Source organism: Adiantum capillus-veneris, chromosome 2 (genome assembly GCF_014529385.1).
Source record: "Adiantum capillus-veneris isolate H3 chromosome 2, ASM1452938v2, whole genome shotgun sequence".
Lineage (NCBI taxonomy): Eukaryota > Viridiplantae > Streptophyta > Polypodiopsida > Polypodiales > Pteridaceae > Adiantum > Adiantum capillus-veneris.
The window spans coordinates 167,936,340-167,952,892 of NC_140932.1; the positions used below are offsets into that span (position 1 = coordinate 167,936,340).

The 16,553-nt window shown below is 41.2% G+C and overlaps 1 protein-coding gene across 1 annotated transcript in view; it reads left to right on the forward strand.

The window, feature by feature from the left end:
* The window catches only part of LOC147464025 (protein NDH-DEPENDENT CYCLIC ELECTRON FLOW 5-like), a 36,881-nt gene extending 25,929 nt beyond the window's left edge, over positions 1 to 10,952 (forward strand). Inside the window, exons 2-5 of the mRNA XM_086492455.1 lie at positions 375 to 863; positions 10,338 to 10,488; positions 10,598 to 10,630; positions 10,704 to 10,952. Coding sequence (XP_086348581.1) covers positions 375 to 863; positions 10,338 to 10,488; positions 10,598 to 10,630; positions 10,704 to 10,759 — 729 coding nt within the window. The 3' untranslated portion in view covers positions 10,760 to 10,952. The remainder of the gene's footprint in view (positions 1 to 374; positions 864 to 10,337; positions 10,489 to 10,597; positions 10,631 to 10,703) is intronic.
* Positions 10,953 to 16,553: the final 5,601 nt, after the last annotated feature.

A 16,553-nucleotide genomic window follows, 5' to 3' on the forward strand; every position in this document is an offset into this window, starting at 1 on the left:
CAAATACATTGAGGCTCGCTTTAACAAGATTCTCCCCTTTTTTTCTTTTGTACTGTGTACCTTCTTGCTAGGGGAGATGTAGCACATTAGACAATTTCAAAACTCATAGAAGGATCTTTTCAACACAAAAAAATAAAAATAAAATAATATGAATTATTGCTGCTGACTTTATATTGTTATTAAGTGGCAAAGACTATCATGTGAATCTCAAAGCTGCTCATAGGATGCAAATACTAGAGTTGTTCTATGTCTCAACTTAAAATTGTTTCATTGCGTGTGTGTTGCCATTATTCTTGCAGTCTGAGGGTTTCTACTGTGTTCTCTTCCTCTCTGGGTTAGTGATTTACAAAAGGTACATGGTTGAAGCCATGCAGGTGACTCTAAGGTGTGCCAATGAAAATCGAGATGACTATCACTTCAAGCTACATAACATTTTTACCCTTACTAATCAAGGACTTGCATCTGCTCTTACGCTCACTAATAAGGACAGAAGACCTTTGAGGTTTACTGATTCTGTCTCAACAGCATTCGCAATCAGGTCTTCGCAAGCAGTTTGTTGTGTGGGATTGGATGGTTGCGAGTATTTTAGTCCAAGTGAAGCTGCTCTAAAGGCTGCTCAAGGCAATCAAAATTGGTCTTTCTTTGAGAAGTTGAAAAGGTTTGTGGTCCCATTTCAGCAGGATAAATCTAAACAGTCCGAGACACCGAACGGCATAAGTGAGGTGCAAAAACATAGTGAAGGCAACTCAAATGAAGATCAGATGCACTGGTTTACGGAGAAACTTGGGGAAATTATTTCTGTCACCAATGGAGTACATAAAGTCTACTCCAATCCTCCAAATAAGATGCGAATAACAGATGAGGTAAGAGTTTGATGTTTGTGGTACTGTCAAGGCTTCACTACGGATTGACTCATGTACCTTTTGTTGGATGTATTGCAAATTCTTATGCTTTGTCTTTAGATTGGGCAAAGCAAAAGAGTTGCTTATTAGATAGTGTATCCATGTTACATATGAAAATCCTGAACAGATATATTATTGCATTGTTTTATTGAATCAAAGCATTGAAAAATTTGTTTTCACTCAACGTAGATAACTCTCGTCAATATCAGTGATCTCCATTTGCTTGAAGTGTATGTTTAATTATCAAAGCTTGTGTGTTTCTGTTTATGATGGTCAGAAATAGAGCTCAAGCTTTCATAAGCTATGATATGTACAAAGTTTAGGCTTTTTAGACCAGTGTGAGTTTGTGCAAGGTACACAATGCAGATCAGGCAGCTATTATACCGAAATCTGTTTAGTGTATCAGTTATGCCATTTGGGGCATACCATTGGATGTAAGAACACCTTGAAGAGACAGAATTGTTGTATAAGTGATTTTACTCATGGCAATGTGGTGTGCTAGAGTTCTAGGGTCCTGTTTCTTGTGGGTGTATCGCCCATCCCCTAGAAATGGAGAGTTAGAATAGTAGTGTAATTCATTGCTAGCCACCTTATCTGTGTTTCCATCACCCCTATTGGGGCATTTTCTCTTGGACTTCATTGCTCTTTGACATCTTGGCTCGGCTTTATAGGCAAAATAGTATTTTAAAGATGCTTAGTCTGCCTTTTGCTGAATTGTGGGGCACAAGTAAGGCTCTAGGGATGGAACTCCGATGTTCCATGTGGACTCTCCTCTTCTGTCTCTCTCTATCCAAGTTCTGTTATTTGCAATTTTTATTTGTGTGTTGCGACTGATTTCTCGCTTGGAGTGTCCAAGCCTGTAACAGTGATATCAAAGCTCAGACGATTCTTCTTCTCCGAAGGATCTGATCCTTTTCTGCAGCACATGGGTTCTTGCAATGAATCCGATAGAGACAACACTCCTCTAACTCTTAGTCTTTAGGGAGATGAAGAAAAGCAAAGTCCCAGCACGGGATTTCACGAGATTGTGACAAACACTAACCTTATATGTTGGTTTCCTTCCTTTGATTTTTATTTAATTTTTGGGACTCTTTTTGAAATCACTATACCCGAACATTGCATGGCCAGTGTGAAACGATTGATGGCCGAGAGTTTCACCCGCAAGAGTCAAGGCTAGGCAGCTACGAGACGACTGGGCCGATCAACACTGAAATCTGACTAGTAAAAGGGAGGCTAGGCTCAGTTAGTCATTTGGGCCCCTTGGCGAGACTTCGTAAGTTGGTGGGTACTAGGAATTTAAACCAAATGGACAAAATGGACACTTGGTAGTCTGTGAGCCATTTGCACGGACACCTCAGCAAGGGGAGCGCCCAAAATCGATTTCAACAAGAGAAGAGGTTGATTTAAGTTCATTGTGAGCTATTGTGTATGTGTGAGTAGAGTGTGCAGGTGATCACAACTTTAATGGAAAGGTTGGCTTCTCCTCTGTCTTATGTAGCACAACGATTCCGCTCTCGTGCACCTCTCTCCCGTTTTGAATACAGAATCGTGATGCCGAGCTCAAGGGCTATTCATCTGGCGAAATTTATGCTTGATTACCGAGGCAAGAGCCTCTTGCACAGGTATCGGATTAGCTAACTGTTAATCTAGAGCAAGTACAAGTTGATTTAGAGAGATTTCTCGCAAGAAATCTCATTTAAATCAAAGAGCAAGTAGCCCTACACCTGCAGGATCTCAATGGCTACCTACAGGTGCGTTCGGCACGCAAAACGTAGCTCAAAACAGAGAATTATAGGTTGCTGTAATTTTTGCAGGCTTAGGGTTTTGACCCTTTTTTATGCCTAAAAGTCCAAGGAGCTTCGGGGAAGCTAGGGAACTGCTAAATAGGTGTTCTAGTGCATTTCAAAGGCTAAAACAGAGAATTCAGCGTGCTGTATTTTCTCGCCAGGTTTGTAAAAGCGCTCTAATGTGCGTAGAAAGGCACCTGCTACATGGCGATTTTGTCTCTGAAGCCTTCTATTGTCGTTATGCTGCCGAAATTTGACTAGAGTAGGAAATCTGCAGCCCAATAAAAGTGGGACAGCTTGTAGAAGATTACAGGTTTTCCTCCAAGTTCAATTGGAATAAAGAAATACCAAAAGGGGCGCCAAGCTTTGGGGCCAACAAGGTGTCATTGTCTACTTAGGAGCACTATAGCTACCAAGTTGTGGATTCCAGTCACGCTATTCGTGAAATTACTTTGTGTCATAAAGTACAGGTAAAGTTAAACACGTATAGATTGGGTGAAAGCCTAATTTTACCGCCCTTTAGTAAGGTTACAGGCCGGTTTCATGGTTCCCATCACGTTCCCCAGGCACCAGCGTGCGTGGTTCGAAGGTTTTCTAGCATACAACGGAACGCTGCCCCAGACAACGGCCTACGTTGTTCCGAGGTTTTCAAACATAGAACGAAACGCTCCCCAGGCATCGGCCTACGTCGTTCCGAGGTTCAAACAATACCAAAACAGTATTTTCACTTCTCCACCCGGGAGTAAAATCATGAATCAATGGTAGTAAAACCAAAGTCGAACATTTCAAATTGGCACCAAAACAGGTTCAAAACCGATACCATCCATTTCAAACAAATTCCAACAAGATCACCAAACAAGTTCTCAAACATTTTTCAAACTTAAAAAGCATTCTCAACATCAGTCGAGCTCAAAAAGTCGAATGACTTTCCATCCTAAAACCTGCACCAAAAATTAGGGTTAGGTTCATTCCATAAGGTCGTAGCCGAGCACAGCATGGTCCATCAGCTCTTGGACAGACAGTGTTTTCTTTGGCGGCGATGGTAGTCCCAAGATAGCAATCACATTGGACCTCCAAGGTCATCTGCTCGTGAAGAGACATCTACAAAGAGATGTGGAGGAATTTTAAGTTATAATCTGCTAGGGTTTCCATGGCAAGCATTTCAGGATATCCCACTCTGCCAGAAGTTGCACTCCAAAGGAAGATGTCAGAAACCATATAACTTTGGGCAAAGTTTTTCTTGAAAGCTTGCCAAGTCCTTGGAAGTGTGCAGCTTGGTAGCCATAGACATCAACATCTGCTTGGCACTGCTTTTGAGAAAAATAGTGACTCGAAACAAATCTTAAGTCCTCTTGCAAGTGATGTTTTTGGCTTATGCCCTGTAAGACATGAGCGGTGAGGACGGAAGCGCGCCTGATGTGCGATTTATGAAGGGTGGGAGTGGCGAATAAGTGCGGGGTCGAGGGCCGAAGATACTTCAAATAAATAAGCCCGGGGTCGGGGGCCGAAGATACTTAAAATAAAATTCCATCAGTCTTTGGTTTTCTTTGTCTCCTCTTTGGTAGGACCGGGATGCTTTCAGAGAAGCACACGACTGATGCTCTAATACCGTTGTCACAAGACGACCACCGTGTGCCAATAGAAAAGAACAGATTGAACAACTTTAAGCACTACAAATAACAACTGAACAAAAAAAGAGAGACGACACGCGACATGGAGTGGCGGAATTCCACCCCAGAGAGTATTGGCCCCAAACCTTGGTGCCCCTTTCAGTATTTCTTTATATCACATCAACTCAGTACAAGCCGGTACTCCAGACTCTGCACCTTCTCTAGGAGGCATGCCAAAGAATGAGCCCTTAGCACATATTTAAAGGCCTTTGGCCTATGAAAAGCAGTTTACATGAAAAGCCTTCAAACTCAAAAAGCTTCTGGTTCAAAAGCAATGCCAAAAAGCTGCCATCGTAAATCACGAAAATCCGTACAATTGCCACGTCAACAGTCAGCGCAAAACGCGGAGATCCGTACAGTCTGCCACGTCATCAGCCATCAAAAAATCTGCAGTGTTCGTACAACTGCCACGTCATCAGCTCATGCGCAAGCCTTTGTGTGTAGGTCCTGCTTTATTTTAATCCGTTATGTCACTTGGGGCCCCCTCGGACGGGGTCCCCATAAGTTGGTAGGACTTCTTCTTCTGTTACTTGTTCTTCTTAGGGTATAGGCCCCTTGGCCGGCATCTGCAAGTTGGCTCCATTCTTCAGGGCTTTGACACGTCAGCAGTTCGTGACAGCTTCTTGATCTTTCACTTTGCCCCAAGCTCGGCAAAGTTCTTTACTTTCATCAATCATGCTTGGGTGAGTATCCATGCAATTTGGAACCAGTCCTGCTTTCATCTTGCCTTTTCTGCCATGTTCCTCAGTTGCTCTTGAACTCTCTGACCTGTCTTCATTCTGTTCTTGCTGTGCCTTTTTAGGGCACTTCGTGGAGACGTGCCCATGTTCCCCGCATCCAAAACACTTCCCCTCTTTGATGTAGTTGGCCCTCTCTCGAAGAGTGAGTCGGGGTCGTGAATCCTTGTCTTTCTTTTCTTGGGAACTCTTCCTCTTTCTACTTACATTATTAGAAGTCTGTTGGGTTCTCCGATCTCATCAGTGGGGTAAGTCAGATTGCTCGAATGTGTGGCAAAACCCCGTTTCGCATGACCCATCAATTCTTGAATAGAATTTGACTTTTGTTCCAAGCAGTAGTCTCGGATCTGTGTAGGAAGTTCGCAGCAAAACCGCTCAATCTGTTCTTTGAACGAGACCTTCTTAAATGAAGAGGCTGGTAGAAAAGAGCTCCGAAATCTATCGCAATAAGTGTCCAAAGAATCTCCCTTGGTCATTCGAAGATGATTTCAAGCAGTTTGTATATCTCGTTCATACTCCCGAGTCAGCCAAGAAGAAATTAAAAGCCTCTTAAACTTCAACCATTTAACTGGAGCTTCCTTTCTCAATAGAAGGGTGGACCACCATGTTCGAGCATTTCCCTTGAAGAAAGATGTAGCCCTCCGAATCTTGGAGTTCTCTGAGTAATGCCCTCTAGAGAAAGCTATGTCAAACTGCTGTATGAAGGCCAAAGCCCTTGGGAGCATCTCGAAATCCAGAAAAAGAGTCAAACTTAATTGATTGTCCACCTTCTTTGAATTCTCTTACTTTCTTGCTTTTATCTTCGAGGAAGTCATATTGGTTGGCTTTATGGAAATGCTTCTTCTTTGCATAAAACATGTGATCGTCGGAGTCCAAACTGTCTGAGGACGAGTCCCCTATAGGACTGTCAGAAACTGGGCGAAATTTACGCTTCTTCGCCTTTTTCTTGCCCTTTTCAAAGCTTTGCTTTTTGCTTCGCTTTTTGCCTTTTCTGTCTTCTTCGCTCAAGTCAGGAGAGCTAGGACTGTCAGAAGAAGAAGAACCTGGGTAGTCCTTCAAATCGTACATGCTTCTTCTACTTTCTCGCCGATGCAAAAGAAGATTGATGACCCAAACAACCGGGAAGTCCATTCCTTTCTTATGCTTTTTATCGTGCTTTTTGGATTTTTTGTTTGCGTCCAAAAGTCGGCTAATCTGTGTGTGAACCACCTCTTCTAATTCTTGCTTTGTAAACATCCTTGGAGAAGGAGGTTTCTTGAGTGCCGGTTTGATGGGTGGCTTTGTGGCCTTCTGCCACCACTGGGTGTGTACTTCTGCGAGGGATTGCTGGGGCAAAATTTTGCAAATTTTGGATCCTTCGCAATTTTAATCATCTGCTTTGTTGCCTCGTCAACCAATTGTCGATGTCCCATCTCTTCAATCTCGAACTGAGTAGGCCGAGGTGGGCCGTACTCTTCCTCTGATTGCTCATAGAATCTTCTCCGTGATCTCCTCCCGCATTCGCAGATGCAGAAGAAGTCGATTGATTTCTGTTGGAATCCACAAGTGCCGCAAGTAAAGGATCGGATTTTCCGGTAGAAGAGAAATTGGCCGCGCTCTAATACCACTGTAACAAACTTGGACACATCAAGTCAAGATTCTACCTCGACATAACAGAGATCACTTCGAGACAATTTACAATCCACAATTAGGTCGACACGGCCCGGCGTAGTTCCGTGCCAAGAGGTATTGGTCCCAAAGACCCCCTTTCCATATTTCTTTTTGTATTAATCTGTGTTCAAAGTACAAGAGAGTGGGTAGGTGCTCACTCTCAGACTTTGCGTCCAAATGCTCTGAGAAGTGAGGCCTTGCCCACTTATTTGAAGGTAAGGGATGCCCAAAAGCAAAGCCCCAAAAGCACTAACTCAAAAGCAGTTAGTGTTCAAAAGCAACTTGGCGTCAAAGTCTGCAAAAAGCTGTCAGTGCAATTTCCGGCAGGCCGTACGAACAGTCAGCGCGAATTGCGGAGATCCATACAGTCAGCGCTATATGTGGGATTCTGTACGCCAGCCATTTGCTTTAAGTTCCTTGTGTCCTTAGGGGTCCCCTCGTCACTTAGCCATAAGTTAGGACAACCTGCTTGATCACTTAGAATACCTTTCCTAGTGATATGCCTTGTATCCCTCCTCTCTAGCTGCTCTGATCTTTGCACAGATGTAAGAGAATCAGGAAAAGGAGACTCTCTCAGTCTCTTCTTCTCCAAAGCATGATAGACATGATTTGCATGATGATTTGAATGATAAAGATGTGATTTCTCACAAGCATGATGAGTTGCATGAAGATGATGTGATTGTTCACAAGGATGATGTGTTTGTGGATGCTTTTTCTAGCGAAGCTAACCTCGTTGTAGATTTGATCAATCACGAAGAACCGATCTTGGCTTTCGAGTCGAGGTCCAAAGAACCCCCACAGGAGGATTCGATCATTCAGGAAGAACTGATCTTGGCTCCCGAGCCTAGGTCCAAAGAACCATCACAGGAAGTATTTTGTGTTCGCATGATTGATACGCACGCATTGTTCGAATGTTTCATTCATGATCGTTTCCTGTATTTTAGTCAACGTCCTTATGTGATCCCTTTTCCTAGGCATGACATATTGTATGTTTAGCACGTTTCGCTCATGAATGAGCACGAATGTATGCGGATTTTTCATGAAAAGCTGACTTCATTTTAAGCCCTAGCGTTTTTGCATCTGCCAGCAACCTCAGCGTTTTGCAGATCTATCGCGACAGAATCAGCCCTAGGATCAGCGTTTTCATTTTTCAGCGCGTCGTCGTCGCATCGTCGCCATCAACATTGTCACCGACATAGAGTCGAAATTCAGCAAATAGAAGATTTGCAGATTTCAGCCCATAGCGTTTTTGGACAGTAGTAGAAAGATTGCAGATTTCAGCCCTTAGGTCGATTTTGTCATCACCGTCGTCATCGTCGACATAGCCTAGACTTGCATCAGTCACATGCATACCATTTGTACCAGATTGTGCAATCAATAAGTAGACCACTCTCGCCGACGAGAGTGGGGCCTTTGGAGGAGGGTTTTACGTCTTTGGTGTCATATCTCTCTTCTCTCTCTATCTCTCAGTCTCATACATTTGTATGTACAGTGTCCATTCACTTTGTTGTGATCATAGCATTCTCTCACTAAGAACGGAAGGCTCTACCTTCCATAAGAACAAAAGGAACCTTGAGCACAATTCGGAGCACTCATCTTGAGCAAAGCGCAAACAATCATTCCGCTGCACCTAACAACGGGTATGGCATTTCCTAGGGGAAAACCGTCGGGTTTCAAAAGTAGTTTAGTGAGGTGAGCGATAAGTTACCTGGAGGAGGCAACTCCAAAGGGAAGACCAAAGCAAGTCTCGCAGTACCTGGGCCTCTGAACAGAGGTACTTGGTTGTTGTCACGCCCAAATCAAGTTGGCGAAATGGGTCTCTCAAGGGATTAGTCATGGCCCTAAGAGTGTAGATAATTCTGGCCTCTCGTAGTCCAGAGGAAACTAGTGACAAAAGTGTCTACCTTTGGTTTCCGGGTGCATAGTCCTGGTCGTTCTTCTTCTATATTTTTTTGGTGTATGAGGGGAGCGGTCGGGCATGCCCTACCCGACTCCGAAAACAAAACAAAAAAGTCCTAACAAATCTAGAGAACCAAAATGAGCGCCAAGCTAGAAAGGACCCGTGCTCAAAACGACCGACCGTCCAACACCAAGTGAAGATGACCGTAGTGGAGGTTGAAGCTGAAAATAACGGCCAAATAGCAAAATAAATTGCGGAAGTAGATAATGGAAGTGCAAAAGATGAGCGTATCATACCCATTGGCTACTTATGAAGCCGGCGGAGAGAGGTGGACATAGAAAGATTTCAAGGAAGGAGGCCAGAACGTAAAGTTGGATACTTTTTTAGGACTTTTGAGATGAAACGAAAGCTTTGGCACAGCTTTCTCAGGAGGCAACTTCAGGGAAGCTTCCAAAATCAGAAACGCTACCTCTTTCCGAAGGGGAATGAGAGGCAGTGGTGGCTGACTTTATTGCTTCATGGACATGCACCAGGTACTTGGGTGGGATTCAAACAGTTGTTTGACGCCTGTCCTATGGTTGGCACCTGCTTATGAGGCACATACTCTCACAGTTTGGAAGCGCCCAGGGATGAAGAAGACCGACGCTCTTTTATTGTACAACCAGAGGTTTTGGAGTTCTTTTCTTCCCCTCGCTTCATTTTAGATGGTCTCTCTCGAGATGGAGCTATACTGTTGCGGTCTGCTTCTGGAGTCGGAAAGGTATTGCTTGAAGTAGAAGGTCGCGAGCATACAAGGGATGATGGCCCATGCACAGGACGGCTATGCTTTGCTCATGGGATCATTGGCTTTTGTAGATGAGGAGTAAGGAGAAGCCGTTGGATAGAGTTGAGGAAGTGTAGGAAGAAGGTGAAGAAGTTCCTTGTTTGACATCAGAAGAGAAGGCAGAGTGGGATCAGTAAGTGGTGAAAGTGCTACACTTGTAGAGAGACCAATCATATTGCAGCGAAGTGCTTGATAAAGGAAGAAAGTCCAGTGGACAAGGTGGAGACAGCGAAGGCAGTAGAGGAGAGACAAGAAGAGAAGGGTTAGACTAAAGGAGGATTGATCTCAGATTTTAAGGGGATACCACAGGATAAAGAGGACGAGAGTACTGAGCTCTTCCAAGCGTAGGGCAAAGTACGAGATCAAGAGGCTCTGATTTTCTTTGACAACAGGGCCAAGGCTTCATCAGAAACGGGACAGAGGCTAACTTCATTTCATCAGTGATAATAATGTATGTGTTTGTGGGCGTTTGCATGCTCCTTTATATAATATATACATCTGAGGCTTACATGGCAGAAACCTTAGTAAAAGTCTGTGTCATGATGATGGCATATAAAAACCCCTTTTATGCTGTGGTTCTAAAGTTGTGTCTAGCTGATAAGGAAAGAGACAACAGCTTGCAATGCAAAGCAAGGCAATCATTGGTTGCTGCAGCTTGTGAAGGGGTAGCAAAAATTTTCTCTCTTAACAAAAGCCTCAGGCAGGCCAGCAAGTAGTGTCTCTGGAGAATTGAAAGATATCAATATGGAGAGCTGTCTCTGAGCTGCTTTGCTTTAAGGTTTCTTTCCTTTGTTTGGTTCTGCGTTTCTAAAGAAATGCCTGTTATGAATGAATAAGGCCCATGTCCCAGCTGTTTACAATTTTGCAGGGTTTGCGAAGGTCCTTACTCTTTGAAAATCGTGGGTTTGAGAACCTGGTGGTGTCCAGTCCAGTCACGGATGGAGACAAGCCCTTCATATCAGTCGCTTACAGCACAGTTCTTTCTCCAATAACATTAGATAAGGGAGAGTCTTGGAGAGGTGCGCAGATTCTGCTTCCAGATGTGAATTAAGGAAGCTGTGAGCTTCGATACAATGCTGTAGAATGAGTTTGATGATCGGCTGGTTATCCAAACTAGCCTGACTTCAGGGGCCCTCACCAAGCCGAGTTTCACTTTACAAGGTGGCTTCACTGGTTTTGGTCGACTTTTTCTTTGCTTTTTGATATAGTTTCTAACATTGTCATGTTGATGCAGGTTTCTTCACATGTATAGTGTCGTATCGATCCAGATTTAAGGCTGTGATACCATGACGACGCCCCATTATCATGCACCTGCCGCATTTTCATCAAAAAAGCAGCCCTTTCTCTCAGCAGTCCTATGAGCACTTAATATCAGTCTACTCTTGTAAGTAATCAAAGTGAGAGTATGCGGGAAAAGAGCTGATTGTAGAGAAACCGATGAGAATTTCTCTTATCTCAACAATGCACCTTGTTGTTTGTGCAATCAATCAATCTCTCTCTCTCTCTCTCTCTCCCCCCCATCGCCTACAGTACTTGTGCAAGCCCTGCATCTTATTGGTTTACAATAGATGGCTTCTAAGTTTCATATCTGCTACATTGAAGGACAAAATACGTTAATGTCTCGGCCTAATAGCGCTACTGGCACATGCCAATAAACCATTCAGCTCAGCTATGGAAAATGTAGCTTGCAGTGCCAATTCGTTTCAAAGAATTACAGCTTTGTGTCACAACTATGCTTACTTTTTGTGAGAGCAATCAGCTAAGGGAGCGTGCTTGCTTCGAGTGGTGAATGCAAGGCTCAAGCGCTCTGATAAATTTGTGTGTGTGTGTGTGTGTGTGTGTACATTTCTCCTCTTGGCCCTTAAAGAAATTGTACCTAAAGGAGTGCGGATGGTGAAAAACTGGCTTGTGTGTGTGTGTGTGTGTGTGTGTGAGAGAGAGAGAGAGACTTTCCTTGTACATCTTTTTGGTGGGTTTTCCTCTCTTTGTGGTTTCCCACAGAAAGTTAAATCAAATTGATTTACAAAAAAGTGATGTGTGTGTGTGTGTGTGTGAGAGAGAGAGAGAGAGAGAGAGAGAGAGAGAGAGAGAGACTGACACATGTATTGCCATGAGCACTTACTAAAGATTACCATAGTTTGATTCGCCATAGGTGTCCAGTTTGGATGCAAATAATGGGATCTTACACGCACATGGAAACACTTCCTACCTCTTTGGTTGTTCATTTAGGATAAGTGATATGTCCCCCCCAACTTGGGCACTATTCCAATAGATTTTGTGTGCTTTGGGATGCAAATAAGTCCACATCTACAAGAATCACGGTCAATTCTAGTGATCCAGTGGTAGGAAGAGACTCACGGTCAATTCTAGTGATCCATGGTAGGAAGAGACTCCTTGAATCATTAAATTATCCTCCAATTACTAAACAAGGAAACTCTTTTGAGCAAGATTGGCACTCTCTCTTGTAGATGACAAGGATAGTTCCATGACATCCAAGGTAAAGCTCAGACGGTGATTCATACATATGTAAATTGTCTTTCAAAGAAAGTGTAGAGGGCATCGTCATTCTTACATTGCTTGGAAGAGAGCTCGTCATCTAAAGAATTTCAAGGATGGAGGAAGGCAAATACCCTTTTTCTCCCATGATAGGACCTTTGGTGACATTGGCAAGGTCCTCAATTTTATGCCACTTTAATTATGCTTTTGAAGATGAAGACTTTTGAGAGACCCATAAAGCTTCAATGTGTCTCTGCGTGCCTCCAAAAGTTGTATCATCAATGGCTAGCCTTCGGTCTAAAGAAGCTTCAAAAACATGGAAAACGAGAACCCAGCATGCAAAGTTCCCGCATTAGTGTGGTTAATGTCCTCATCCACCTTGAGAGAGATGCTTCCCAATTGAGTCATCAAACTCTAAATATAATTAGTATGAGATGCTAGAGGAATTTGATGCTCTTTCAAGCTTGGAGAACTCAATTCTAGTCTTATATAGAAGAGTCATAAATATAGTTTCTTTTGGAAGGGTAGCCCTCAATTGGTGTTAGGTCCTCTCTCTCTCTCTCTCTCTCTCACACACACACACACACACACACACACACACACAAATTTTGACTCATGAACCATCAAATAAATAAATGATAAGTTATTGAATACTAAAGAAAATGTGAATGAAGTAAACACGCTAGAAACAAAAATTGAATCTAGGAAATTTAAATTTTTGAATGACATGTGGCTCTTTCAAAATGGTTTCACTGTTGCTCTTAAACAAAGTTAAAGCATAAATAAACTTGACATTTGATTCTCTTTTTCTCCCACAATTGAGATCGTCAAGTTGACTTGCTTGTAGTATTTTAAAGTAATTAATTTCTTGGATTTTAAGCACTGTACATTTCAAAATTTGTTACCTTTTCTATTTTCAAGTTAATGATAAGAAAATTTTATTTTAGTAAGAGTTTATTTTTTTCTAAGTTTCCATGCTATGTTATTTTGCATTTTTTGAGATATGTTTCTTTTTTTGGTTTGATAAACTACCATTCCAAGCTAATTCAACCACATGATTCCTATGACTATGAATGTAAATTGTAGTTATCTTCGATACTATGAATTGTGGCTTTTTTAGTCATCTTAGTGCTTCTAATTGTTCATTGTACACCATGCAATTTATAAGTTACTATTCTAGAATCAAAGCATCCATGAAAGATTCAATCTGATCTCCCCTTTATATCAGATAAGAATCAAAATTGAAAATTGGTATTTTTATACGATACTTTTTAGGACTTGTAATTATTTAAAATGGGTGAATAGATATATTTATTAATTAAATTTTGAAGATAGAATATACCTTAAAAGTTATCTTTGGGTAAGCCTTAAATTATCAAGCTATGACTTCATTGTAATCTTTCTGAAAGAGGAAGACTCTATAAGATATAGTTGTTTTTCATCATGTAGAGCTTTAATATCAGGGTATCATTTCCACAAATTTGTACTAAATCAAGTGGGTTAATGGGAAAGGATTGTATCTATTTTATTTGTGTATGTATCAAATTGGGTAAGGTTTCTTGAAAGAGTGCACCCATCGTGTAAATTAAGCATGATTCAAAGGTATTAATAATCTCTTGAACATATGTGATATAGGCTAATTTAAGGAGTGATTTTTATGTTGAGATAATTTACAAGGTAGCCTTCATACCTAATGCTTAATTAAACTAGGCCATCTCCATTGTCTCCTTTGTCTCAACCCTTTCCTAGATCCCTTGGTGAATCAAAGTCACCTTAAAAGCATACTTACATTTGGTATGTCTACACCTAGCTCTAATGTGGCTATGACGTCATCTCCGGAGGTTCATCATTCAATACCCCCTATATAATGTGCGTTCATGGGGTATTAAAATAATCTCTCTTTAATATGTTTGAATGAATAAAATGATTTTTTATTTTAGATTTTTTTTTCAAAATTGAATAAAAACCCATTATTTTAATGTATCTCTGTTAAATTACCTGAATTTTTTACATTTCAAAGCCCCTCCTTTCAAACTCACATTATACATTAACATGATTACATAAAACCTCCCCTCCAGGACGTTATTTTCTTTGTTGAAGAAAATATTTATGGATAGCTATCAAGTACTTTCTTGGGATGAACTTGGATAGAAGCTTTGTATGGTCTTGCGGTTTCACTTAACAATAGGTTCTCTATAGACATTATGTATATATGCTAATCTTGGTAACACAACATATACTTTGACACATGTAAAAAAGAGAGTGCGTTTGTGAATTCTACCAAAAACTTTCAAGCCAACATTATGATATTCTACTCCCATATACAATTCATTCACATGACTATTCGGGTTAATGTCCAAAGTTATTATTATTAAAATAGTTTGTATGGAACATCACCAAATTATCTTCTCTAATACTATAGGAGTATGACCATATCTAAGAGAAAATTTTGGTCTTTCATGGTCTTGAATGTCTTTGATGCACAAGAGTATTCGTATCATTGGATACTAAATTTTTGTATGATAATGCCCACATATGCTTTAGTCCCGTATGATCATATCCAAGAGAAAATTTTGGTCTTGAATGTCTTTGATGCACAAGAGTATTCGTATCATTCGATACTAAATTTTTGTATATAATGTCCACATATGCTTTAGTCCTTAGGGATTGGCGATACTATTGGTGCGAAGGAGGTTGCTCACTCTCTCTTGTAACGTCATGACTCCACATTGATGATTGTTGAGTTGAGTGCAAGCATGGTGACAGCAGGGCATCATCTTCTTCTTTAACTTGAAGCAAATGTCATGTCTATGCAATTTGCCTTCAAGTAAAATAAGGAAGCGAGCACCATGGACACCCTTTCCAAGTTCACGTGTATGGGTGTGCATGCGAGAGGGAAGCCATGGGATCAGCTTCCCTCTATTGGGATGTAAAAGAAGCTCCCTTTTTGGACCTATTGCTAGAGTGCATGGACCTTACCAAGTTTTTATAGAATTTGAAAAACCTAACTAAATTTTGCAGATACTAGGGTGAGAAAGTCTTAAGAGTAGGTTGATAATTAGGATTCTATCTGGGACGGGAACAAGAATGGCACTAGCGAAGCAGGAGAGGTCGTGCATGGGAACCGACGCAAATTCGGAGGCGGAAACTGTGGCTTTAGTTTGAGAAGAGTGGGAGTAGGGATTGAGCGTATAATTAATTAATGAACGCTCGGGTAGACCTAGTATGTTCTTGCAATACATGATACATCATTGTAGTTTCCTCACCTAGTATACTGAATTGGCTCAAGACTCAAGTGGACAACCTTGACACTAAGTGGGACCGTGCATTTATTAGGAGGGGTTAAGGGATCGACAAGCGGAAAGTGAAGGACGACCTCGAGGCACACTAAACCTGGCGAGCGCAAAAATCAAGGCGGCATGGAAACTCCACTACCCTTTCACGACCCAAATTTGAACCATGACCTCGCGCATCGGGTTTTGTGTCACAAGGCTGACCAACTCACCCGCGTGCACGTTGTGTAACCCCTCACGTTTTTATGAGGTTATATTGTGAGTTAACGCAGGCTACCAAGGTTTTTGAGGTTTAATTCGTGTCCGAGTTTAGATTTTAAATAGTTTGTGTGGTTGCAATCACCTTGGCTTTCGTGCGTGAACTTCCCCATTGTGGATCCCTTTACCGCTCCTTAATAAATGTGGGTGTTACTTAGTGCTGACGGCATGACAATAAACATGCTAGCTTGAATGTACTCTTTGATTTTTGTGCAAATTAATCATTTATGCACAATAGCTTTCATAACTGCATTTAATGTAATGTAATTTGGAGAGTGTTTGAATATAACCACAAACCCACTTAGGGGTTAGGTTGTTTCCTAAAACTTGTAAAGATATCCTCACATAATTATTAATTTGTGTTATGTTCTATACCAAAATAAAAAACTTGCACTAATATATAATTAATTTGTGGATTTAAGTTTTCACAGATTTGAAATGTTGTAAACACACTAAAAATAGTAAATACATGTGAATGAATATAGTAAAAATAATAAATACATTAGAATAAAATTCCCAAGCAAAGATTTTCTCATGGCCAAGGTCTAATGTATGTGATTTGATAGATTTAGTTGGTAGGGTGCCTCATGTGCTCGGGCAATTAAACTCAGAGTATTAACCTATTTAATGCCGTTAAATTTAGAGTTGTCAAACTCAGAGTATTAACCTATTTAATGCCGTTAAATTTTTTTGCATGCTTTATGCTTGTGCATGGTTGAAAAACTAATTGTCCACCAACTAGCATAAAAAAGCATTGATCTTGACATCCTCATTGTATAATGCCTCGATGCAGTGTTCGGGAAAAATGTGTCTCAGCTTAATATCGTGCCATTTTCAATTTCAATAATGCCGGTTGATGGCAAGGGGAAAAGGAAAAATTCTGGCCCAAAATAGAGAAAAATAGTGTAAAACCCCAAAAAATACCACTAATTTTCTAAAACTTCATCTTGGCAAACTCAAGGAAAGGAAATTTGTATGTTTGGAAAAATGATTTTTCCCGAAATCATTTTTCCCGAACACTGCTTCAATATGGATTG